A 25,857-nucleotide genomic window follows, 5' to 3' on the forward strand; every position below is an offset into this window, starting at 1 on the left:
GATCCCCTCCACCACCACCAGTGTGCAGCCCCACCTGGATTCTAGCAGACATAAGAGAATAATAGTCTCTTTAATTAAAAATTACTTTCTCCTTGAGGGTAGAATCTATCTGCCATAATTGTCTGGGTGTATTTATTATTGCACGTTTTTCTAAAATATTGTAGGTACCAATTTTGATCTCAGGTAGTAGGGGAATTATATTACTATGGAATGTGGATTTTTTTTTTACCAAAGTCAGAACATCTGGTGGAATTGCATCTATAATTGTCATATAAATGTCATATTTTTAACAAAATCACAAAATTTATTAACTTCTCCATTAGCCTTCTCCAATAGATGCACGACTGACCAAATACCTTTATTTAACCAGGATTCATAAAATATGCTCTTTTTTTGCCAGATATATCTGTTGTTCCATATAACAGCATTATGAGGGGTGAAGTTATGGTTATATGATCATTTCCAATATAACAGTACTTGTTGATGAAAAACAAAAAGTCTGACTGGGAGCGTGTTTATGTCAAAGTCACATCTCAGCAAGAGGTCAAAGCCTCCTATTTTTCCCATTACTTTCCTAGGAATAGCAAACCTGAAGCTGTCTTTATTATTCATAAAAGAACGCAACCATTTTATCGTTAGGGTACCATTCATGATATCAATGTCTATCATTTGGGCACCACCCTCTTCAGATGATTTCAATCAATTTAATTTTTCTTGTATAATGTTTTTTTTCCAGATGTAGGGAAAAACAATTGACACTTTTAATTATTGGGGTGGAGAGGGAGATTGACGATGCTGGGAAAATGTTTACTGTTTATTTACTATAATAATACGCTCTAAAGCGTACACTCTACAAAGATGGCGATTCAACGAACTGCATAGTGACGTATATCCTTGTTTGAAATCTCGATGGTTCCTATCATTCTCTCTAGCCCACCTCCTACCTCACTGATTGGATAATTATACCCGCCAATAAAATGTAGTCTAAATCATTTTCCGGGTAAACATCCGGGGCTTTGTACAAAAGGTCACGCATTAACGCTTACGCTTTTGGCGTTGGTTGCTATCGGGTATTCTATTGCAAACACAGCACAAGAGCTACGGAAAAAACGTAAGTGTTCTTCGCGAATACTTTCGTAGTTTGGCATCGTGCGGTCTGCGTTAGTCTGCGCCATTGTGCCTGGTGGATGTTTAGCAGCGGAGAAAGCTGTGGACGGATTTGAATAAAATATCGTTTAAAGGAATGATCTAGAGATTGCATAGGGACGGATTTTACATATAAATAAAGTGCCGTGGACCTGAGGTAGGTAACACTGGTGATGAAAGAGCAGTTTTGCAGCGATTGGAAAAGTTGCAGGAGCTGCGCTTTATTTGGCCTAGACTGTGGCGCAAACTTGTGAGCTGGTCGTGTTGTCGTGTAATCCGATTTTATTTTTCGTGTAGTTTGTTTTTCCCCCGTGGGGGTCATAATAAAGACGAATGTCGGTATGTACGCAATATGATCGCCCATGGATTTTGTAATCCAGACAATCGGTGATCGAACTGTTTACAAATTACAGCGACTTCCTGGCGTAAGTGTTGCCACTGCCTCGGTTGATCTAGAATATGCTGTTTTGGCGGGGGAGCTCGATGTTTATTTCCCGTGAACACGTTTTTGCGCGTTTTAGAAGTTACACCGAGCCGCGTACACGCCACACGGAGAGCAGGAGCTAACATCGCTGTTGTTTGCCCGGTTTCAGGTTGGCGTCACCATGGCTGCTGCTGCTTTTCCGTACCGAGCAGCACCAGGGACGATTCCCACTCCGGGCCAGGTGCCGGACTACATGTCTGAAGAGAAGCTGCAGGAGAAAGGTGAGCGAGGGGGGACACTGGAGGAGACACCCTGTGTTAGTGTGGCTCGGAAAAGGGCCGTGTCTGAGTTGAGGGTTTGGATCAACTGCTTGAACGGCAGACGTAAACACTCTCGCTCGAACCTGACGCGTGAAAAGCCAGCGTGTGTCGGACAGTAGTTAGGGCGATCTTGCCAGCTCTCAAGCAGAGTGCGGTTTATCTGTGCTGTTTTTGTTGGGTTTGGAGACCTTGAGAGAAAACCGGGCTGCTGCTGTTGTAAGTGGTGGTGGTGGTGGTGGACCAGTGCTCTTAACTATAAGCCCAGCATGTCCAAGCCAGCCCTCCCCACTGTGGTGCCTGGAGATCTGTACTGCTCCATTGGCCAGGAGCCATATTGCCCTGCAACTCACAGCTGGCAGCCCACTGGACTGGGCAGTACCTGGATGGGAGACCTCCTGGGAAAGCTAAGGTCGCTGCTGGAAGAGGTGTTAATGGGGCCAGTAGGGGTGTGGTCCGTGTGAGTGCTAATGCCCCAGTATAGTGATGGGGACACTAAACTGTAAAAAGGCACTTTCTTTCGGGTGGGACTTAAAACTCTCTGTGGTCATTAAAAATCCCAGGGTATTTCTAGGAAAAAGTAGCAGTGTTACCCCAGTGTCCTGGCCAAATTTCCCATTGGCCTTTACCAATCATGGCCTCCTAATCCCATCTCTGAACTGGCTTCATCACTCTGGTCTCCTCCCCACTGAGAGCTGGTGTGTGACGAGCAGACTGGTGCACTATGGCTGCCGTCACATCATCCAGGTGGGGCTGCACACTGGTGGGGGTGGAGGGGATCCCCATTACCCCTTAAAGCGTTTTGAGTGTCGTGTCCAGTAAAGCTCTACTGCAGTGTAAGGAGTTATCAGTTATTCTTTAAGATCCCACGGCACTGTTGGTAACAGCAGTAATATTGCCCCTGGCGTCCCGCAAGGGGGTGCAAATGCAGCTGGTTGACAAGACACCCCGTTGTGTTCCCTGCCGCAGCTCGGAAATGGCAGCAGCTGCAGGCGAAGCGCTACGCGGAGAAGAGGAAGTTCGGCTTCGTGGACGCCCAGAAGGAGGACATGCCCCCCGAGCACGTCCGCAAGATCATCCGCGACCACGGCGACATGACCAACAGGAAGTTCCGCCATGACAAGAGAGTGTATCTGGGGTAAGGCAACACTCGGGGCTGCACATCTTTCCAGCAGTGCTGTCTTTGGGGCTCATAACCCTGATTCCCCTGAAGGTTACCCCCCTCCCCCCAATGATCTGTATGTCTTGAAGTGTGTACTCCTTTGGAATATAAACTGGAATATTGTGTTGGAATTGTAAAATTGCTATACTATGTGCACAAGTGTAATGAGGATCTTGAAAGGTTTTGAAGATCAGACATTTTCTGCATGGTGTGAAATCCTATTCATTTGTTAATCTTTTCTTACTTGTGGATTCAATTCCACATTGACCTCGGGTACCTTAGACAGGGGCCTGCTTGTGTAATGGAAGGTATAAAATGGCTTTGTCCCTGATGTCCCGTGTCTGTGCTGCCCAGCGCCCTGAAGTACATGCCCCATGCTGTCCTGAAGCTGCTGGAGAACATGCCCATGCCCTGGGAGCAGATCCGGGACGTGCCTGTGTTGTACCACATCACTGGGGCCATCTCCTTTGTCAACGAGATCCCCTGGGTCATCGAGCCCGTCTACATCGCACAGTGGGGGTGAGAGAGCTGTACAGCTTGCCAGCACTACGTGGATTTCCCTTAATGAGCACTAAATAGAGTTACTAGAATTATTTATGGGTTCTGGGTGTCATGCTGGTTTGGGGTTTTGTGAAGAAACAGTCCAGCATTTAGCATGGCCTGAGCAAGGTAGAATTTCATCTTGCGGATTTTGGAACTTAAATGTCCAAGGATTTATTTTGGGACGCTAGTGGTGTTTGGGATGCCTTTGAGAGTAAAATAGAAAAAAAATAATACTGAGCAGAAATATGTAATGTGGGGGGAAAAATGAGAAAGGGCAGATGGTAAAAGTCTGAATGAAAGGTGAAGTCTATAGGCTGGGTTAAAAAACTATAAATGAGTTTTTACCTCTGACTGGCAGGGAGCCCTGCAGCAAGGCCGCTGAAAGCCTGCGCCCCGATACTCTTGTACCTGTACTATACTAGTGACCTCAGCAGAGCGTAACGGCTTAATGAGTAGTGAGGGGTGCTACGTATTGCTGGGATTTGGTGTGCAGAGATTTAAAAGGGAAAAGTAGGTGCTGCCTTGAGGGGGAGGGTGACACGATTGGGGTGATCGCAGAGCCCCCTTGCGTAGCTTTGGCCTGGATGCCACGCTGACGTTGCCCCCCCGCCCGCAGCGCCATGTGGATCATGATGCGGCGCGAGAAGAGAGACCGCCGGCACTTCAAGCGCATGCGCTTCCCGCCCTTCGACGACGAGGAGCCGCCGCTGGACTACGCCGACAACATCCTGGACGTGGAGCCCCTGGAGGCCATCCAGATGGAGCTGGACCCCGAGGAGGACGCGTCCGTGGCCGACTGGTTTTACGAGCACCAGCCCCTCAAGGACAACACCAAGTGAGTGGGGCCCCCCAAACCCCCACCCCCCCCGTCCGGAGAACATCGTCCGGGAGTGGTCGGAGCACTCAGGGCCTTGCTCGCAGGCCTCGAAACGTTTGGCGCTTTTGCGAGGACTAACAAGGCGCAGATCCGTCTTGATCGTACCCCCAGCTGTCCTGTAGCTGAAAAAGGGGTGACAGATTTGGTCAGTCTCTTCCCCCTTACCTGTTTCACTCGTGTTCTTCGTAGCACCTAGTTTAGCCTCTAGCATGTCTTTACATCAGAATATGTTCACCAAGACGGAGATCTGCCCACAACCATTAATTGAGGGTATATGACAGTCAAATCTCAAGGTATTTTCAGTACAAAGGAGTTTGTGAGACAGTGTGGAACATTTTAGTAGCTGCCTGTTTCTGTTAGGACACATTGCTTAAAGGTTAACCCTGAAATAAAAATTCTGGAAATCCTAAGCCTTCTACTTAAAACGGCACGTCCAAAGTGATCTTTTCTTGTATCTCTCATCTTAACTCTGTCCCTCGTACCTCTCCTGCCTCCTCTGACGGTCTTGTTTGTTTCAGGTTTGTGAACGGGTGCACGTACCGCCGCTGGCAGTTCACCCTGCCCATGATGTCCACGCTGTACCGGCTGGCCAACCAGCTGCTCACTGACCTGGTGGACGATAACTACTTCTACCTGTTTGACCTGAAGGCGTTCTTCACCTCCAAGGCTCTGAATATGGCCATCCCTGGGGGGCCCAAGTTTGAGCCCCTGGTCAGAGACATCAACCTGCAGTGAGTGACGCGTGGAAGAAGCATCTCCTTCCTTGTGCATCTTTGGTTTACGTTTCCTGCTTGGAAAATCCATGAGTGGTTATTAGTAAAACAGACTTCAGGAGGAATTTCTTGTTCAGTTGATGAGAAATGTGCTGTGTACCTTCTTTACGCTGTAGTGCGGTTTTGCTGTTGTGTTCAGTGTGAATTTGCTCTGGTGACTTAACCTGTTTTTCTCCCCCCCCCCGGTTTTGCAGAGATGAAGACTGGAATGAATTCAACGACATCAACAAAATCATCATCAGGCAGCCCATCAGGACGGAGTACAAGATTGCCTTTCCCTACCTGTACAACAACCTGCCTCACCACGTTCATCTCACCTGGTGAGTGTGGGCAGCCCTGCCACTTCACTGTGCGAAAATAACATTGACACAATTTGGAGGGCTTGCAGGCTTTGTTTTATTACTGTTAACGTCCGAGTTGTTTTGTGTGCAGTGTTGTGGCATAAGTGTTTTGCTGTGGGTTGTTAACATGGGCTGTGATGTGCAATTTTAGGTATCACACTCCGAATGTGGTGTTCATTAAAACGGAAGATCCTGATCTGCCGGCCTTCTACTTCGATCCCCTGATCAACCCCATCTCTCACAGACACTCAGTCAAGGTAATGGGACCCAGATAGCGTGTGCGTTCAGCTATGTTCATGGCTGTACTCTTGGAGCTTTTCTGGTACTGGGTGGACATTAAGTGCATCAGCACTTAGTTTATTGGTTTTCTAAACTAGAGGCTTAGGGGTTGTTAAACATTTACAGTTTTTGCATTTAAAATACCACTCTTAGTAACCTCAGTAAGAACTAATCTGCAAGATTTGCTGTCATTTAAAAATCTCTACGTTTTTTGCCTGAAAGTTCTTGAGCTAGCCTTGTGCATCTCTGCGGTCATGCTGAGTATCATGTGAGTGTTCCCTGGTTGCAGAGTCAGGAGCCCGTGCTTGATGACGACGAAGAGTTTGAGCTCCCCGAGTACGTGGAACCCTTCCTGAAAGACACGCCCCTCTACACGGACAACACAGCCAATGGGATTGCTCTGCTCTGGGCTCCCCGCCCCTTCAACCTGCGATCAGGAAGGACACGCAGGGCTATAGACATCCCACTCATTAAGAACTGGTGAGGACTTGATTGGTGCTGTATAGCTTAGAATTCAATTTATAGTTATAGTATCGTAGTAGAGAATGGTAGATCTGACATTTTCCACAGCTCAATCTGCTGAAAGTATGGTATTTACAACCTATTCTTATTAAAGGGGTACTAGTGTAGTTTACGCTGCACAAGCTGAAGTGATGTACTGTGCAGCACTGTTTCTGCACTATTGTGATCTTTGTGTGGCTAAGTACTCTATGCTTTAACGTTTTTATACAGAAAACTTAGAAGTCTCAAAAATAGACTAAAATGCACCTAAACATTGAGGACGATTGCACTATAAAAGCTGTTGTAAAAATCAGATTATTCAGCTTTTTTTTTTAAAGAAATGGTGTCCCCTTTTCCCCTTGTGGCTGTGGATCATGGATCTACTCTTGCTGTTTAGGTTATTGTAGGGTCCAGGTAGGACATAGGTGAGCGGGTCAGTGGTCTCACATTGAGCGTTCTGATCTTTAACAGGTACCGTGAGCACTGCCCTGCTGGCCAGCCTGTGAAAGTTCGCGTGTCCTATCAGAAGCTGCTCAAGTACTACGTGTTGAATGCGCTCAAACACAGACCTCCCAAAGCGCAGAAGAAAAGGTGAGTGTCCCTCAGAAAGGCTGCGAACACTGGAGGCCCTCTGGCCCCTACAAGCTCATCTGGGCACGCATCGCCTCCCTTCGAAACCCTGTCTCTGGAAAGGGACAGTTCAGAGTAGTCAAGCAGGAAGGACACATGGACTCCACACAGGCTCCCCAAGCTGCAGTCCAGTCCAAGATCCTGGGATAGTAGTGCTAACAACCGTGGAGCTGTGCCTCTTGGTGCAAAACCAGTGAATCTTACTGGAGTCTTTATATACCACAGTCGCACAGATCCCGTCTCTGAAGAGCATATAAACTTGTATGCAGGTGGCTCTTCGGAGAATAGCCGATTAGTACCTTCTCAGGAGCTGATGTGTCCTCTTTTTTCCCCTCAGGTATCTTTTCCGCTCCTTCAAAGCCACCAAGTTCTTCCAGTCGACGAAGCTGGACTGGGTGGAGGTGGGCCTGCAGGTCTGCCGGCAGGGCTACAACATGCTCAACCTGCTGATCCACAGGAAGAACCTCAACTACCTGCACCTGGACTACAACTTCAACCTCAAGCCCGTCAAGACCCTCACCACAAAGGTACAGAGAGCGGCGCGAGCCGATCGCGGAGTCGTTTCTTTAGGCTGCGTTTAAAGGAAGCTACCCAAAGCGGTTTTGCTGCAATGGCCTAAAACTTGATAAAGAGCGGCCAGGATTTTTTTTTTCCGTCTGAGTTAATGTGCGTTCATCACGGGTGCTTTCCCTTTTCCAGGAACGTAAAAAGTCTCGATTTGGCAACGCGTTCCACTTGTGCCGAGAGGTCCTGCGGCTCAGCAAGCTGGTGGTGGACAGCCACGTGCAGTACAGACTGGGCAACGTCGACGCCTTCCAGGTACTTGTCGTCAGCCATTGGTTTTAACCGGAATCGTTAGCTGGCGGCTCAGACGCTTTCCTTCAGTCACCCTGCTCGGTTGAGGATGTTGCTGAGAGGACGCAGGTGTCATTGGAATGTTTCTGATGACTTTCTAATTGCTGGAAAACAACTGCACTTTATTTTCATATTTCACTTGGAGGCTGAAATGAGATGTCAGACATTGCAAGACGCTGAAGCACGGCACCAGGGTGTTTTGCAAAGCAGAAGCTCCCCGAATGCACTGTCATGTGTTTGACGCAGACCTATATATTAATTAATTAGGTCAGCGAAACGCCTGTTAAGTTTTATTTTTTGTTTTGTGTGGCTGTTTCTTATTTCTCTTGACTGTTGCCCTTAAATCGGTTAATTGGATTTCTTGCCAATGTCCCTTGCAGCTGGCCGATGGGCTGCAGTACATCTTTGCTCACGTGGGCCAGCTGACAGGCATGTACAGATACAAGTACAAGCTGATGAGACAGATTCGCATGTGCAAGGACTTGAAGCACCTCATCTACTACCGGTTCAACACTGTGAGTAACTGTGACTCCTGTTCTGAGATTCCAGGGGAGGGGGGGTTTAAATTGTAAAACCTTGATTTGGGATTTGTGCTGGGACACCCCATCCCCTCCAGCATTTGTTCCAATGCTGATGTGTGTTTGTGTGTGTCCCCTGTAGGGCCCAGTGGGGAAAGGGCCTGGCTGTGGTTTCTGGGCCCCTGGCTGGAGAGTCTGGCTCTTCTTCATGAGGGGAATCACCCCTCTGCTGGAACGGTGGCTGGGGAACCTGCTGGCCAGGCAGTTTGAGGGTAACGTTGCCTTTCTCGTCTCTGGTGTTTGACGGTTGTTTTCTTCCTGCAGCTCTTTGACGTCAACTTCAAAATTCCATGAAATCTTGGGTATCATACGCAGCATCATATCCTTCATTTTAATGTGTTTTATGTGCTTCTGATCAACAGCTGCTTGTTTACATCCATGTGGTTTTAAGTTATTTAGGAGCGTTGTGCCCTCTATTTGACAGCTGAAAGATCCGCTGTCAGATAAAGTCAGGAGACAGTATAATATTGGTTGAAAGGTTCCGAGAACAGCAAAATGTAATTATGCAGAGGAACAAGTAAAGGTTTATTCCATGCTGAAAAAAGAAACACAACGTTTTGGCTGATGAAGGCTCCACAGCCAAAAACATTGTCTTTTGTTTTCAGCATGGAATTAACCTTTACTTGTTCTTCAGCAGCCTGCGCATGCTGACGCAGCTCCCTACTGAAAATGTGATTATGGCTCATGTCACCGTGAGGTGGAAGTCCGTAGGATTGACCGTGCTCGGGATGCTTTCAGGGCGCCACTCGAAGGGCGTGGCGAAGACCGTGACCAAGCAGCGCGTGGAGTCGCACTTTGACCTGGAGCTGAGGGCGGCCGTCATGCACGACATCCTGGACATGATGCCCGAGGGCATCAAGCAGAACAAGGCCAGAACCATCCTGCAGCACCTGAGCGAGTCCTGGAGGTGCTGGAAGGCCAACATCCCCTGGAAGGTATGTCGATTACGAACGGCCGAGACGCTGCGCAGGGGAGGCAGTGCTGGGAAACGTCCAGGAGGGGGCGTTTCCCTGTATTTCATTGTCATTTCATTAGACTATGTGCTCAAGTTGCACTTGTGAGGGCTAACCAGCTCTTTTGTTCCACTTCATGTTATGGAATGGTTCCAAATTTAAAATAAGGCAGTGTCCCTTTATTGTATGATCAGATCTTCGCTAAAGTAATTTTTTTTTGCTTTTAAACCTGGAACCAGTACAGGTGTGGGTGGCGTGCATCACTTTTTAAATAAATGCCATCTGTGCATCCTGGTTGCTTTTAGGTTCCCGGGCTGCCTACTCCCATCGAAAACATGATCCTCCGCTACGTGAAAGCCAAGGCGGACTGGTGGACGAACACGGCTCACTACAACCGGGAGCGAATCCGGCGCGGCGCCACCGTCGACAAAACCGTCTGCAAGAAGAACTTGGGCCGCCTGACGCGGCTCTACCTGAAGGCCGAGCAGGAGAGGCAGCACAACTACCTGAAGGTGGGCTTCGCCGCAGTGGTTGTTGCATCACGGCAGATCGCTTACCCCTGTAGACACGCAAGGCGTGCTGGTTTTCAAAACCCTAGCTTCTGTGTGTAAGTGGCGTGATTAAGCATCAGAAAGAAAAAGCTCCTTAAGAACTCTGCAGAATGCTCCTGCTTCAAGTGACTCCTACTGCAATTTTAAATGTGGCTTTTAGTTCAACTTCAAAAGTCATTATATTCCTCTTGAAGTGAGTCTTGTTGGGGCGGAGGGGAGACTTGGCAGTATGAGAAAAAGAGGAAATTGTTGTACTGGGGAGTGACCGATGGTGTATCTGTTTTCCAGGATGGCCCCTACATCACAGCGGAGGAGGCTGTAGCCATCTACACCACCACGGTGCACTGGCTGGAGAGCAGGCGCTTCTCCCCAATCCCCTTCCCTCCCCTGTCCTACAAGCACGACACCAAGCTGCTGATCCTGGCCCTGGAGAGGCTCAAGGAGGCGTACAGGTGAGATCTGCTCTAGCAGGGCATGTTGAGTGCATGAGCCTAAGTGACCACCCGCCCTGCTGTTTAGTCTTCTATTGGTCAGGTTTTCCAGTGTTATATTCCGACTGATACGCAGGAAGCGCAGAAGCAACATTCACTTTGTTCTTTATGACTTGCTGGGCTGTTATATAGGAGGGAGTTCCAACAAGGTGGCGGGGAGCTGTTGGTTTAATAAGAAGGGGGGAAAATAGATCAATCGGAGGAGGCTTTTGTCTCTTTAGGTGCTGTTGCTCAAATTTTCTAACGCTGGCCTGTGTTTGCTCGGCAGCGTGAAATCGAGGCTGAACCAGTCGCAGCGCGAGGAGCTGGGCTTGATTGAGCAAGCGTACGACAACCCCCACGAGGCGCTGTCCAGGATCAAGCGTCACCTGCTCACCCAGAGAGCCTTCAAAGAGGTACGAAGAGGAGGGTAACTCCCAGCAGCCCCTCTGGCTCACTGACGTGAAGGTGCCCGGTACAGGCGAGCACCGGTTGTCCCCAGCGCACCCAGTCTCACTAAGCCCTGTTTCCCCGCTCAGGTTGGCATCGAGTTTATGGACCTGTACAGTCACCTGGTGCCGGTCTACGATGTGGAGCCTCTGGAGAAGATCACGGACGCCTACTTGGACCAGTACCTGTGGTATGAGGCGGACAAACGCAGGCTCTTCCCTCCTTGGATCAAACCAGCCGACACCGAGCCTCCCCCGCTGCTGGTTTACAAGTGGTGCCAGGGTGAGTCTTCCCTTGGCGCTCTGGGGTCTGGGGGGGGCGTTTTAGCTGCCAAAAAAAGTCCACCTCTGCCTCCTAGGGTGCCGTGAGCTGTCGGCGTTTCATGAATCGTGAAGGTGTGTTCAGTTAATATGGTCGTAAACTGGCATGTTTTTTTTTATTGCGGTTCTTGCTTGATAGCTCAGGCAAGATGTTAAAAATGCAATTCGATTCGTGTTTTTTTTTTTTTACGGTCATGGCGCAGTGCACGTTCTTCTTTTTGCCCCGCGGCTTTCGTTGCGTGGCGCCCTGTGCCCGCCGCCTTTGCCGGCCTGAAAGCTCACGGCCCGTGTGCCCCCCCCAGGGATCAACAACTTGCAGGACGTGTGGGAGACGACGGAGGGCGAGTGCAACGTCATGCTGGAGTCGCGCTACGAGAAGATGTACGAGAAGATCGACCTGACGCTGCTCAACAGGCTGCTGCGCCTCATCGTGGACCACAACATCGCCGACTACATGACGGCCAAGAACAACGTGGTCATCAACTACAAGGTGGGCGGCGCCCAGAGGCCCCTCCCAGCTCTGCCGAAGAGCTCCTGCGCCTGACATGGCCTCACCATGGCATACTTCTGTTCCTTTTCAGTGGAGGCTATTTGAATCTGAAACTGTATTTGGGACATTCTCCATAGATTTTCCCACCACAAAATCATTGCTGTTACTAGGCCTACACAAGACCTTGCAAGACAAGCAGGGCTTTAAGTATTTTTGTTAGTTTCTTAGAAACGTTTTGCAATTATAACCCCAGTGGCCTGGCCAGATTTCCCTGTGGCCTTTAACAGTCATGGCCTCTTAATCCCCATCTCTGAACTGGCTTCATCACTCTGCTCTCCTGAGAGCTGATGTGTGGAGAGTGTACTGGTTCCACTATGGCTGTTCTGCCTTCATCCAGGTGGGGGCTACATATTAGTGGTGGTGGAGGGGAGTCCCCCTTACCTGTAAAGTGCTTTTGAGTGCAGTCTCCAGAAAAAAGTGCTATTCAAGTGTATGGATGATGATCATGTTTTTTCGGGACTATAGTAGTGGCTTTACGGGTTGTGAAAGTGCCAAGTCAAACTGCACGGGTTTATTATTCAAGTGTCGCCCTCCTCCTCCCTGCCCAGGACATGAACCACACGAACTCGTACGGGATCATCCGAGGGCTGCAGTTCGCCTCTTTCATCGTCCAGTACTATGGGCTGGTGATGGACCTGCTGGTGCTGGGCCTGCACCGGGCCAGCGAGATGGCAGGACCCCCGCAGATGCCCAACGACTTCCTGAGCTTCCAGGACATTGCCACAGAGTCGGCTCACCCCATCCGGCTCTACTGCCGCTACATCGACCGCATCCACATCTTCTTCAGGTGGGTGCCGGGACCAGTGGATTTCATTCAGCTGCCCTGGCCTGAGTACTGCAGTTAAATCCATTGGTCTTCATACCCCCTGTGTCGCCTGCAATAAAACATTTTCAAAGATTTTACTCCATCCACATGGAGTGATTTCTGTATGAAATCGCATTCTGGAAGGAGCAGTTGGCTTATTTTGTGTTGCAGCAAACCAGATCTTAACATGGCATTTATTGTTCTTGTCATACAGGTTTAGTGCCGATGAGGCGAGGGATCTTATCCAGAGGTACCTGACCGAGCATCCGGACCCCAATAACGAGAACATTGTGGGGTACAACAACAAGAAGTGCTGGCCCAGGGATGCCAGGATGAGGCTGATGAAGCACGATGTTAATCTGTGAGTGCCCGTTTAACTGTGCCTTGAAATAGGGGCGCATTCTAGGAGTCCGCAATTACTGGGGTGATGTGTGTGCCGAACAGGAATTCAAGCACTGGGTTGTGTTGAAGGTCAGCACGGCCACCCAGGATGACGGGGATGTCTTTGCTCTGTGTGTCCGTCTAGGGGCCGGGCTGTGTTCTGGGACATCAAGAACCGCCTGCCGCGGTCCGTGACCACGGTGCAGTGGGAGAACAGCTTCGTGTCGGTCTACAGCAAGGACAACCCCAACCTGCTCTTCAACATGTGCGGCTTCGAGTGCCGCATCCTGCCCAAGTGCCGGACCAGCTACGAGGAGTTCACGCACAAGGACGGCGTCTGGAATCTGCAGAACGAGGTGACGAGTCCTTGACTGCGTTTAATAAAACACAGGGCATTGAAGTTAGGCTGCAGACATAAGCCCGTGGCTAGGATTTTGAAGATTGGGTTGGGGGTGTTACTACAGCATTGTAGAGTTACTTATTCTCCCTCTCCTTCTAGGTGACAAAGGAGCGCACTGCTCAGTGCTTCCTGCGTGTGGACGATGAATCCATGCAGAGATTCCACAACCGCGTCCGGCAGATCCTCATGGCTTCTGGATCCACCACCTTCACTAAGGTGGGAGCAGTGGCATGGTGCCTCTTTCGGAGTTAACAAGCTGGAAGCTGTTTTCCAGTCGCGCAGGCGGCGATCAGGCAGCTGGCATTTTTCTGTTCTGAAAGTATAGCATTTGATCAGGCTGCAGCGTTTGGTTTAAAATGCTTTGGGTTCCTTGATTTTGTTTCGGAGGCTCTTTTGAAAATCTTTTACTTAATCAAAAAAAGTTTCTGTTCTCCTTATTTGCATTATAAAGGCTTTGATCACTTTTATCCTCTCCCCCCCACAGATTGTGAACAAGTGGAACACGGCTCTGATCGGCTTGATGACCTATTTCCGCGAGGCTGTGGTGAACACCCAGGAGCTCCTGGACCTGCTGGTGAAGTGCGAGAACAAGATCCAGACCCGAATCAAGATCGGACTCAATTCCAAGATGCCAAGCCGTTTCCCACCCGTCGTCTTCTACACCCCCAAAGAGCTGGGAGGGCTCGGCATGCTGTCCATGGGCCACGTGCTCATCCCCCAGTCGGACCTCCGGTACGACAGCGGTTTCCATTCTTCCGTTGCAAGGGGTCCCTTAGTGAGCGGTTTTGAGTTGGCATACGCTTCCGCGAAGTTGAATTCTGATTTTGATTTTTATCTCTGGCCCTAAACAAGGGTGGCATGGCGTCGCAGTGGTTTGCCTTGTAGCGCTTGTGCCCTGGGTTCGATTCTGGAGGGCTCCCACATTCAGAAAACGCACTGAGAGCTTAACGTGCCTCTGGGATAATTGGGCCTGGTGCGAGTGTGTACATGTCTGCTGTGCAATGAACTGGCGTCCTGTCCCTTGTGTCCAATGGAAAGGCTCTGGCTCCCTGCAGCCCTGAATTGGCAGAAGTGGTTAGATTGATGGTCATGAATGTGATGATAGTCCAGTTGCCAACCTTGAACACCCAGGAGCAAACCATACATTTACCATGGTTGGCTTAGCTTGAGTTGGAGAAACCTAGAATGATAGAAGCATGTGTCGATGCTGATTGGAAGTGCGTAGTCTTGTCCCTGCGAGTTTTAATGCCCTCCCCTGTCTGTCCTCCTGCGCAGGTGGTCCAAGCAGACTGATGTGGGCATCACTCATTTCCGGTCAGGAATGAGCCACGAGGAGGACCAGCTGATCCCCAATCTGTACCGCTACATCCAGCCGTGGGAGAGCGAGTTCATCGACTCTCAGAGGGTGTGGGCAGAGTACGCACTGAAGAGACAGGAAGCCATCGCTCAGAACAGGTTTGCTCCTAGAACAGAATCCCTAAACCCGTCAACCCGTTCACTGCTGGAGGCTACACTCCAGTATGGGGAATTGTAACTAGTGTGGTTTAAAGAGGAGTGAAATGCCCGTTACCATGCATTTGCTTTTAAAGTTTCACTGTTGGATCATGATGCCAGTGCTTGCATTGCTTAAGGAGCTTGCTTTTCCGTGCAGGCGCTTAACCCTTGAAGACCTGGAGGACTCCTGGGACAGGGGCATCCCCCGTATCAACACGCTGTTCCAGAAGGACAGGCACACGCTGGCCTACGACAAGGGCTGGCGGGTCAGGACCGACTTCAAGCAGTACCAGGTAGGAAGTGATGAGATCATGGCCTGGGGAAAGAACTTGGAAAGACTGCCAGCGTCTAAAGTCAGCGGTTTATGCTTCGGTGTTTGATCATCCGCTCTTTTCTTTTTCAAGTGGGATTTGGGGCGCTGGCTCAGATTCACGTTAAATTACCAAAAGTAATCCAATAGAGTTAGTGAATTAAAGGGGAATTGTGACTATCTTTGTATTTCGTGGTTAGAAAGAACCAGCATTGAGTACGTTTCAAACCATGGTGGAAGTAAAATATACACAGTAACTTGTAAAACCTCCAATTTAAATAATGAAATAGATTAAATTTCCTGGTATGCGCTGTGCTGTTTTCTGCATTTCAGGGGAAGTGGCCCTGTGACATGCAGCAATATGGGCTTGAGCTGGGCTTGTGTATACATACATCCATTTAATCCAATGGAGTTATTGCTCTTGACTTTGAGGTGGTTTAGCAGCCAAGTACTACTTGTTAACTCTGCATGCTGATCCCTTTGGAACATTTCTGCTCTGAAATACCTGCTGCACGACCTGTATCTATTCCCTTGTACATATAGTCATTGTAGCAACTAGTGAGCAAGAAGGAACGTGTCGCATTGCAATTTGTGGGAACTCGTATGTGAGTTTGCAACAGTATAATGACTTAAAGTACTTTCACAAAGTTCACAATTTTGTACTTAACTTGAAATTCGTAAAATTTCTCGTTTGAATTTTTGTTACCGAGATGTAATAACCAATCTGAGAAATTTGGACTGCAGTTCCCCTTTAATATTCCAGAAACACCAAATGCTGACTGCAGTATAACGGTGTGCTTCACTGATGTACCTTGGTTTCATTTTTTTTTAGGTTTTGAAGCAAAACCCCTTCTGGTGGACCCACCAGAGACACGACGGGAAACTGTGGAACTTGAACAACTACCGGACGGACATGATCCAGGCTCTGGGAGGTGTGGAGGGCATCCTGGAGCACACTCTCTTCAAGGGCACCTACTTCCCTACCTGGGAGGGTCTCTTCTGGTAAGATGGGCTCCTCTGGCCTTCTCTCCCCCTGCACGGTTATCCAGGAGCCCGTGTGCAGAGGCGTCAAGGGCAGCATTGTCATCAGGAAGCTGCATGATGTAGTTAGGCCCTTATGATCCATATGGCCAGAGTGAAAGTCATTTGCTTACAGAGGAGGAAGTTGGTGTAATCGGCCTTAGTGACACCTCCCTCGCATGTTTAAGCAAGCCCAGAAATCTGTAGGTTTCTGTGCGTGGGATTTGAACCCGAGAGTGCCATGTGACCACCCCACTGTTGCAGTTAGGGGACTTTTTTTCAACCTCTGCTCTGGCCTCTCCTGAGAAGGTTTGTCTGCTCTCTGCCATAAGGTTTCGGTTTCCCTTCCTCTAGTTCCCTTTATGTGAATGTCAGCCTGTCTTAAAATTTATTTTTAGTGCCTGGAAATATATAGTGGGTTATCTCCCTTTGGTGTTTGAGAATGTGGTGTTATTCTGCCCTTAGCTTAACTGCATGGGGCTTTTGTAAGCTTGGCTGCTTTAACCTGTGTGTTCTGCAGGGAGAAGGCCAGTGGGTTTGAGGAATCCATGAAGTGGAAGAAGCTGACCAACGCTCAGAGATCTGGTCTGAACCAGATTCCCAACAGAAGATTCACTCTCTGGTGGTCCCCCACAATCAACAGGGCCAATGTACGTCGCTAAGTGCATCATACGTTACAATCGGACAAAATAACATGCAGATCTGCAGTGGCACTGTGGTTACCGTAACTACTTTGTCTCCTCCAGGTGTATGTAGGTTTCCAGGTGCAGTTGGATCTGACGGGGATCTTTATGCACGGCAAGATTCCCACCCTCAAGATCTCCCTGATCCAGATCTTCAGAGCCCACTTGTGGCAGAAGATCCATGAGAGCATTGTCATGGATCTGTGTCAGGTAGAGGGTTGTTCATATTCGTTCCTGCCCTTGTCGTGGTTTGACTTCCTCCTGTGTAAACCACAATAGACAGTGTTCTGATTACATCCTCTTTTTGTAAACTGTAGTGACAGATGTCTTTGTTCCTTAACCCTTTATTTTGGGGTAAATCTGATAGACCTGCTTTAAAGTTTAGAATTTGGACTTGCAGGTTAAAGTTGTATGATCTTCATATCACAGTATGCAGGTTAAATGTTTAAACATTGACGAGGCAACACATTGCTGGCACTCCTTTGTGCAGTGAGGTTCCATGAGTTGGTGTAACTGTTGCTAAGCAAGTACGGTGTCTTAGCTGCTCTGTGTCACTTGCAGGTGTTTGACCAGGAGCTGGATGCTCTGGAAATAGAGACTGTGCAGAAGGAAACTATCCATCCCAGGAAGTCCTATAAGATGAACTCCTCCTGTGCCGACATCCTGCTGTTTGCATCTTACAAGTGGAACGTGTCCCGTCCCTCTCTGCTGGCAGACTCAAAGTAAGCCATGGGGGAAATTCCCCAGTGAAAACCTCCCTGATTTTCCTTGGGTTTTACCTAAGGGTTTTTTCCATTATATTTGCTTTCCCACTGGATGTTGTCTCCTCTGTAATGTCACTTGTATTTTTTGCGCCAGAGACGTTATGGACAGCACCACAACCCAGAAGTACTGGATCGATATCCAGCTGCGATGGGGGGACTATGACTCTCATGATATCGAGAGGTACGCCAGGGCCAAGTTCCTGGACTACACCACGGACAACATGAGCATCTACCCCTCCCCCACTGGAGTCCTCATCGCCATAGACCTGGCCTACAACCTGCACAGGTAACTGCACCTTCTCATCATAATCGGACCAGCTCTGCTAAGTAGTCAACAAAAAATTGCCCACATAACCCAGTCTGGATGATTTCAATTCAGTTTTCAATTAAAAAGGTTTTACTCATCCCTGGGGGGGGCAGTTTAAGAGCTGAGCAATTGCAAATGGGGAAACATTTTCACCCATTTCTTTCTCTTGCTGTTATCCTTAGTTACATGGGCATGGGTTTTGTGTATTACTTCTGTGTGCCATTATGAAAGAACACCTGGCTTGAGCCTTTTGGTGCATGCTTTGCCTATGGTGTGCTTGGGGAATGGCTGCTCTGGGTTGAGGGGGTTTGTGCAGATCTCTGAGGCAGTGTCCACGCTTGGTCTCCTTCTCTCCAGCGGCTACGGCAACTGGTTCCCGGGAGGGAAGCCCTTGATCCAGCAGGCGATGGCGAAGATCATGAAGGCCAACCCTGCCCTGTACGTGCTGAGGGAGCGCATCCGCAAGGGCCTGCAGCTCTACTCCTCCGAGCCCACGGAGCCCTACCTGTCCTCGCAGAACTACGGCGAGCTCTTCTCCAACCAGATCATCTGGTTTGTGGATGACACCAACGTGTACCGAGTCACCATCCACAAGGTGAACCCTGACCTCCCTTGTCCCCTCATTTCTGCTCCCGTTTTCCCTTTTTTGTCAAACTTTTTTTTTTAAATACATTGGCTGGTGTTTTTAGGACGATCTAATCTTAACAGATTTTATGGGTTTTACATTTAATATCTTGGACAATTGGATGAATTATATATAACTCCTCTCTTTCAGAGGCATCTATGTGCTTCAGTCTGTGTGCATTCCTTTATTGCTTTACACCTCCACATGTGCACTTATTATGGATGGCCCTGCACAGAAGAATTTGCTGTGCCCTCCCACCTTGTCTCCATAACGCTTAACGAGCTGAATTTCTTCCTGCAGACCTTTGAAGGCAACTTGACCACGAAGCCCATCAATGGAGCTATATTTATTTTCAACCCCCGAACAGGCCAGCTCTTCCTGAAGATCATTCACACCTCTGTGTGGGCTGGACAGAAACGTCTGGGACAGGTACGGAATCCTTGAGCTGTCCTTACTCCAGTGATGTCCTGTGCATCAGTAGCAATGCAGGTCTTGAACTGAGATTTAAATTGTTTCCTTGAGTTAGTGATCTAGTAACTTATGTGATGCAGAGATGTCCCAAGACATACCATTGGTTTCACTAATTGTTGCAGTCTTGTTAAAAGAGTTTAATTGGTCTTTGTCTTGACACACGCGTCTTCTTGGAGTCTTTGATCTTTATCGATTGCCAATCCAGCGCCACAGTTTGCCTCTTCCCCTCTCCTGCCCACTTCCTCACTGTTCCTCTCTCTGCAGCTGGCCAAATGGAAGACGGCCGAGGAGGTGGCTGCCCTGATCCGCTCACTGCCCGTGGAAGAGCAGCCCAAGCAGATCATTGTCACCAGGAAGGGCATGCTGGACCCCTTGGAGGTGAGAGATTTACCTGACATTTTTTTTAACGTTCAACATTCAAACTGTTTTTTGCTCTTTCACCATTTTTATTCATTTTTGCTTATTTAAACCTATAGATTTTTCTGCGTATCACTGCACTGATTCTCTCTGGGCTCTAATTTGTCTTTTTAATAATGTTTTCTTCAGTCTGGCAGTGCATTTAAATCTCTGTGGGGCCTGACCATATTGTTCACTTGGAAATGTGCGTTAAGGATTTTGCCTTCTTGTTTGGTTTTAGGTCCATTTGCTGGATTTCCCCAACATTGTGATCAAGGGCTCTGAGCTGCAGCTGCCCTTCCAGGCCTGTCTGAAGGTGGAGAAATTTGGAGATCTCATTCTGAAGGCCACAGAGCCGCAGATGGTGCTGTTCAACTTGTATGATGACTGGCTGAAGACCATCTCATCCTACACTGTAAGGCTGCTATACATGTCTATATATATTTTTTTATACTGTATGCATATAGCTCTTTTTGACTTATTGGCACTTTGTGGAAGTTGTAAAGTAGCTGAAGCACAAGTCTTGCATTTTTTGACACAGTGGCTGTATACAGATATGAGTTGGATTTTGAATGTTTATAGTTTATAATTGGTCGTTTATGCCTTTTAATTTTTCTCTCCCCGCACCAGGCCTTCTCCCGTCTGATCTTAATCCTGAGGGCGCTCCATGTCAACAACGACCGCGCCAAGGTCATCCTGAAGCCGGACAAGACCACCATAACTGAGCCGCACCACATATGGCCCACACTGACCGACGAGGAGTGGATCAAGGTGGAAGTGCAGCTCAAAGATCTCATCCTGGCTGACTACGGGAAAAAGAACAAGTGAGTGTCTGGGAATCGGAAAGGGATCCCATGGGATCAGTGCAGGGGCTTGGAATCTAGCTAGCCGTGGGTGGACCTGGTGATCAGAGCAGCGAAACTAGTGTGAAAACACTCCCATGGTGCTTGTGTGTAGGCAGATGTCGAGTGTGTAAAGTTGGCATTGCGAGGTGAGTTAAATGCAATAGGTTTGTTGCAGTAATTCCTTACACTTATATAGAGCTTTTCTGGACACTCCACTCAAAGAGCTTTACAGGTAATGGGGATCCCCTCCAACACCACCAGTGTGCAGCCCCACCTGGATGATACAACTGTAGCCAGTACACTCCCCAAACACCAGTGGGGAGGAGAGCAGAGTGATAAAGCCAGTTCAGAGCTAGGGATGACTAGGAGGCCTTTATTGGGGGGAAAAGGCCAATGGGAAATTTTGCCAGGATGCCCCCACTGTTTGAGAAATGTTCTGGGATTGAGCTGAACCTGCGGTCTTGTCTTCCAGCGTGAACGTGGCTTCCCTGACCCAGTCGGAGATCAGGGACATCATTCTGGGGATGGAGATCTCGGCCCCCTCGCAGCAGCGGCAGCAGATCGCTGAGATCGAGAAGCAGACGAAGGAGCAGTCCCAGCTGACCGCCACGCAGACCCGCACGGTCAACAAGCACGGCGACGAGATCATCACCTCCACCACCAGCAACTACGAGACGCAGACCTTCTCCTCCAAGACGGAGTGGCGAGTCCGGTAAGCTGCTTCAGGATGATTGGTGGGGCCAGGTGGCTCAGTGTTCATTTGGAAATATAATATATATTTAAAATGCCTCCCGGCTGTTTCTTGAAGGGTCTTGGGAGTTTTGGGCTTATTTCACCTCCTGGCCTATTCCAGACACAATTTCCAGAAACTCTGCAAATAAGTGTTTCCTGTTCTGAGTCCTAAATGACTTCCCTTTGTTTCCAGTTCTTGTTTCACAGGATCACACTACTTGGTGTGAAATAGTCCCTTAGGAATTGTCTTATACATCTTAGGACTTGAAATACTGGAACAAATCTGATCTCCATGTCCTTAGTTCTAGAATGGAATGATTTAGATATTAGAGTCAGTGTAAAGCTTGACCACAATTTCTTTTGATTTAAATTTTTTGCCCAATGTTTTATTTATTGCTTCCCTCCATTGTCTTCATGAGGACAAAGGAGAATCTGCATGAGCATTTGTATCCCTTTCGTGCATCGTTTCCTGTCGCTCAACACCCAAGCGATCCTCAGTGTGCAGATCACTTTGCAGTGTTGCATTCCCCTACATTCTGAACATGCAGTCATGATTTTCACTTGCGTGATGTGGTTTTTTTAAATCTCTCTCCACCTGCTTTTTTCGAGTGTAGTATTGTCAGCTTCTGCCACGCCAGCTAAAGCGCCTTTGGGACTGTAGCTCTTGTAAACGATTCTGGAAGTTTAAATGTTGGTGTTCAGGCTGTGGTGGGTTTTCTCCCCACCTCGCATTACATGAGCGATCTTCCCTCTCCATCACAGAGCCATCTCCGCTGCCAACCTGCACCTGCGGACCAACCACATCTACGTGTCCTCGGATGACATTAAGGAGACGGGATACACCTACATCCTGCCCAAGAACGTGCTGAAGAAGTTCATCTGCATCTCTGACCTCCGCGCTCAGGTGAATGTGCAGTTCTGTTGGCACTCCAGGCCAGCTGTTTAAATCAGTCACATTTTGCTGTTTTTCTTACCGTATATCAACTTAAGTTATAATAAACTCAAGGCACAGGCCCGTCAATCGCAATTTGTTAGTGTCCTGGATTCTCCTTTCCCTGGGAGGACGTGCTTGTATGACACCTGGCCTTCCTCTGATGTGTGTCTGCCCCCCTACCTTTTGCAGATTGCAGGGTACCTGTACGGGACCAGCCCCCCGGACAACCCGCAGGTGAAGGAGATCCGCTGCATAGTGATGGTGCCCCAGTGGGGGACACACCAGACCGTGCACCTGCCCAACCAGCTCCCCCAGCATGAGTACCTCAAGGTAATCTCCTGCTCTTCCTCTGGCTGCTGGTTTGCCTTTTACACCTGGCTGGCTAGTGGGTGGGTTTCAGGATATACTTGCATTGTATGGGAGGCACCTGATGTGTGAAGGATCAAGTGCTAGGGCTGCACAGGGCTCCTGCAGCGCAATGTTTACTTAACCGTTCCCACTCACTTTGTCTCAGGAAATGGAGCCCCTGGGTTGGATCCACACACAGCCGAACGAGTCGCCCCAGCTGTCCCCGCAGGACGTCACCACGCACGCCAAGGTCATGGCCGACAACCCGTCCTGGGATGGGGAGAAGACCATCATCATCACCTGCAGGTGCGCCTCCCTGCTGCCTTGGGGCAGCTCTGCTGTTTGCTTCAGTGCAGCTGCTGCGTTAGTCGCTCTGCTGCCTTGTCCCATCACAAAAAACAGACCTATGTTTCTTGCTTAATATGCAGTATTCTGTTAGTGGAAAGCTCAATAACAGTTTTGTTTTTCTGCTCCATCTGCCACTTGTCAAGAATTTTTAATCACTTCCCTCCTTTCCACTCCAGACATTGACCTTCATTTCTATTGTTGAAATAGCTACAAAACTCTGAAGTAGATCTTTTTTTGTCCATTGTGAGTAAGGCATCATGGATCTGCAGCTCTACAATATGTCCAAACTGAGGTGGTGGGAGATCATGTGTGATTACCATCACTAAGGTGGGAGAATGCCTTTTCTCTTCCAGTTTCACCCCTGGTTCCTGCACCCTGACCGCCTACAAGCTGACCCCCAGCGGGTACGAGTGGGGCCGACAGAACACGGACAAGGGCAACAACCCTAAAGGCTACCTGCCCTCGCACTACGAGAGGGTGCAGATGCTGCTGTCTGATCGTTTCCTGGGATTCTTCATGGTCCCCGGCCAGGTCTCCTGGAACTACAACTTCATGGGTAAGATGCTGTGATCCGACACGGCCTGTTGGGTTAATTCATGCGTTGTACATTCCTCCACTTACACTTTCAAGACATGGTCATTGCCGTTATTTTTAATGTCAGCTGCTGAATCCCAAATCATGAGCTAAGTTGCCAGCAGCCATATCACAACTGGCAACTTACTGAAGCTAAGCAGGTGTGAGCCTGGTCAGTACCTGGATGGGAGACCTCCTGGGAAAAACTAAGGTTGCTGCTGGAAGAGGTGTTCGTGGGGCCAGCAGGGGGCGCTCACCCTGTGGTCCATGTGGGTCCTAATACCTCAGTACTGTAAAACAGGCGCAGTCCTTCGGATGAGACGTAAAACTGAGGTCCTGTCTCTCTGTGGTCATTAAAAATCCCAGGGCATTTATCGAAAAGAGTAGGGGTGTCCTGGCCAAATTTCCCGTTGGCCCTTACCAATCATGGCCTCCTAATAATCCCCATCTATGAATTGGCTTCATTACTCCACTGATAGCTGATGTGTGGTGAGCGTTCTGGCGCACTATGGCTGCCGTCGCATCATCCAGGTGGATGCTGCACATTGGTGGTGGTGGAGGAGAGTCCCCATTACCTGTAAAGCGCTTTGAGTGGACTGTCCAGAAAAGCGCTATATAAGTGTAAGCAATTATTATTATTATTATTATTATTATTATTATTATTATTATTATTATTATTATTATTATTATAATAATCCTTGCATCTGCAGTGTTGCGTGTGTAAGGAGGTGCTTTGTGCTGGGAATGCAGCCTCGAAGTGCTGTATGTTCAGATGCCAGGCTTGTTGTGGTCACCTGTTGTCAATGGCCGCCTGTGTGACCGGTGTCCTGTCTGGATTGCTTCTCCCACCCAGGTGTTCGCCACGACCCCAACATGAAGTACGACCTGCAGCTGGCCAACCCCAAGGAGTTCTACCACGAGGTGCATCGCCCGTCTCACTTCCTGAACTTCGCCTCCCTGCAGGAGGGCGAGATCTACAACGCAGACCGAGAGGACATGTACGCATAGAGCCGCTGCCCGCACAGCTGGCCCTGCTACTGTTGATATTCAACAAGGGACGATGCACAGAGCCGGGCGGGGGCCAGGGCGTAGCGAAAGCCACAATCTGTGGTCCCGCTGGAGCAGACTCCTGTGCTCGTGCAGGGAGACCGTGTGGCTTTGACATTGCCGTCTTAGTGCACGGGCTCTGCTGCACCTGGCCTGAGGATGCAGCCACATCTCCAATTCTGAATCTTTTACCAGAAGAAGGAAAAAAAAAAGTATATTCCAGTTTTTTTTATTTTTACGTGCATGGGTAAAGCATAGCGAATTCTGTAATGATAGATTTGCGTATGTGGCTTTACTTCTGTGCTTTCAGTGATTTATTGTAAATGGTTTAGTTGAAGGCGTCATTTAGATGCTCTCCTCGTTGTGAATTGAGTGTTGGCGTCCTCCTAGTTAAGCAGCTGTCTCTAAAGATTTTTTTTTTCCCACTTATTTCTACTGAAGCATTTTGTTTTGTCTCGTGCATTGGTGTGTGCACTTTTTAATTGGGGTCATAAATAAAGCAACTTTCTTTTTTATAAGTACTCATGTTGGTATGTTTTGTTGGGGGGGGGAATTTCTCCGATATCGGTGAAATAAGAACAAGACTAACCTGACCTGCTTGTAGTCTGAAAATTCCACAAGAGTCACAAAGAAGGGCCTGATTTGCATTAGGCCTCAGGCGTCTGACAAACGGCTCCTTTCAGTTGCAAGTGGGTGTGAATGTGCATATTTGACTATTGTCATGAAAACCGCTCGCTGACCTTCCAGCTTGTCTCTGCCGAGTGTACTGGGAGGAACGGTTCCACCCAGGAAGTGGCAGTAAGTAATTCCATCGTGGGTTTTAATAAGGGTTTGAAAGTTACAGGCTTTCGACTGTTTTGATTTTTTTTTAGTTTAACTTGAGAATTACTTTCACCGGTGTGAGCACTTGCGGACGGGATGGTGGAGGGACAATTAGTGCAGCTGCCTCACCACTGTTGAGTGGCCGGGTGTATCTTCTGTATGGAGGTTGCATGTTCCCCTGGCTTGGTCTTTTCACTTGGTGCTCCATTTTCCTTCCAGGCATTAGCTAGACTCATTGGTGTCTCCAAATCCAGTCGGTTTGCTTGGCCTGGCTGTCCTGTGATTGGTATCCCATGGTATAAGGTATAAGGTATCCCATGGCCATGACCTTAACCAGGAACGTGTGACGTTCTGATTAGGGATGAGGGCTTTTTTTTTAATTCAGCAGCACAACCCCAGGATTTTTAACTATATAAAGATTGGTTTCTGCTTAACAGTCCTAATGTTTTTTTTTTAACGAGTAAAAGCTGAGAACTGTGACCCTCACCAGGACAAATGATCAGAAAGCACACCAGGTGGGTTCCATAAAGTGTTCTTTTCCTTTATTTGCTGCTACTGCATCGGACATTAACTGATCAAAACTACAGCAGCTCTGTTTGAAGTGCGTGTGTAAGCTCTGAGTGATCGAGGCTGGAGGGCAAGACACTTCATATGATCCAATTAGCACCTTGGAGAAAGGAGACCTGCAGAAGCTGCAATAGTAGACTTCAATTATGTTGGTAGTTAATCCGCCCCCTCAATTTTTGTCTAGTTTTTAATTGCAATGGAGAATCTTGCGCACTTATTATACTTCATTCTCAGGCAAACAAGGGCTGTTTCTGCCCAAGTGATA

General features: G+C 48.6%; 1 protein-coding gene across 1 annotated transcript; it reads left to right on the forward strand.

The window, feature by feature from the left end:
• Positions 1-1,155: 1,155 nt before the first annotated feature.
• On the forward strand, positions 1,156-24,721 carry prpf8 (pre-mRNA processing factor 8). The gene is made up of 43 exons (XM_069184173.1): positions 1,156-1,303; positions 1,740-1,851; positions 2,857-3,025; positions 3,404-3,568; positions 4,209-4,427; positions 4,988-5,200; positions 5,437-5,562; positions 5,735-5,840; positions 6,152-6,342; positions 6,835-6,954; positions 7,331-7,520; positions 7,693-7,812; positions 8,229-8,363; positions 8,509-8,638; positions 9,165-9,361; positions 9,685-9,891; positions 10,219-10,382; positions 10,690-10,816; positions 10,940-11,132; positions 11,473-11,660; positions 12,269-12,507; positions 12,740-12,886; positions 13,052-13,262; positions 13,406-13,522; positions 13,791-14,038; positions 14,582-14,761; positions 14,958-15,093; positions 15,943-16,112; positions 16,651-16,780; positions 16,877-17,023; positions 17,375-17,535; positions 17,672-17,863; positions 18,242-18,479; positions 18,810-18,938; positions 19,245-19,358; positions 19,618-19,791; positions 20,007-20,200; positions 20,694-20,933; positions 21,716-21,857; positions 22,077-22,217; positions 22,402-22,541; positions 22,937-23,139; positions 24,010-24,721. Exons 2-43 carry the CDS (start codon positions 1,752-1,754, stop codon positions 24,162-24,164), a joined length of 7,008 nt encoding a protein of 2,335 aa, XP_069040274.1. The 5' UTR covers positions 1,156-1,303; positions 1,740-1,751; the 3' UTR covers positions 24,165-24,721.
• Positions 24,722-25,857: the final 1,136 nt, after the last annotated feature.

Source organism: Lepisosteus oculatus, chromosome 26 (assembly GCF_040954835.1).
Source record: "Lepisosteus oculatus isolate fLepOcu1 chromosome 26, fLepOcu1.hap2, whole genome shotgun sequence".
Classification (NCBI taxonomy): domain Eukaryota; kingdom Metazoa; phylum Chordata; class Actinopteri; order Semionotiformes; family Lepisosteidae; genus Lepisosteus; species Lepisosteus oculatus.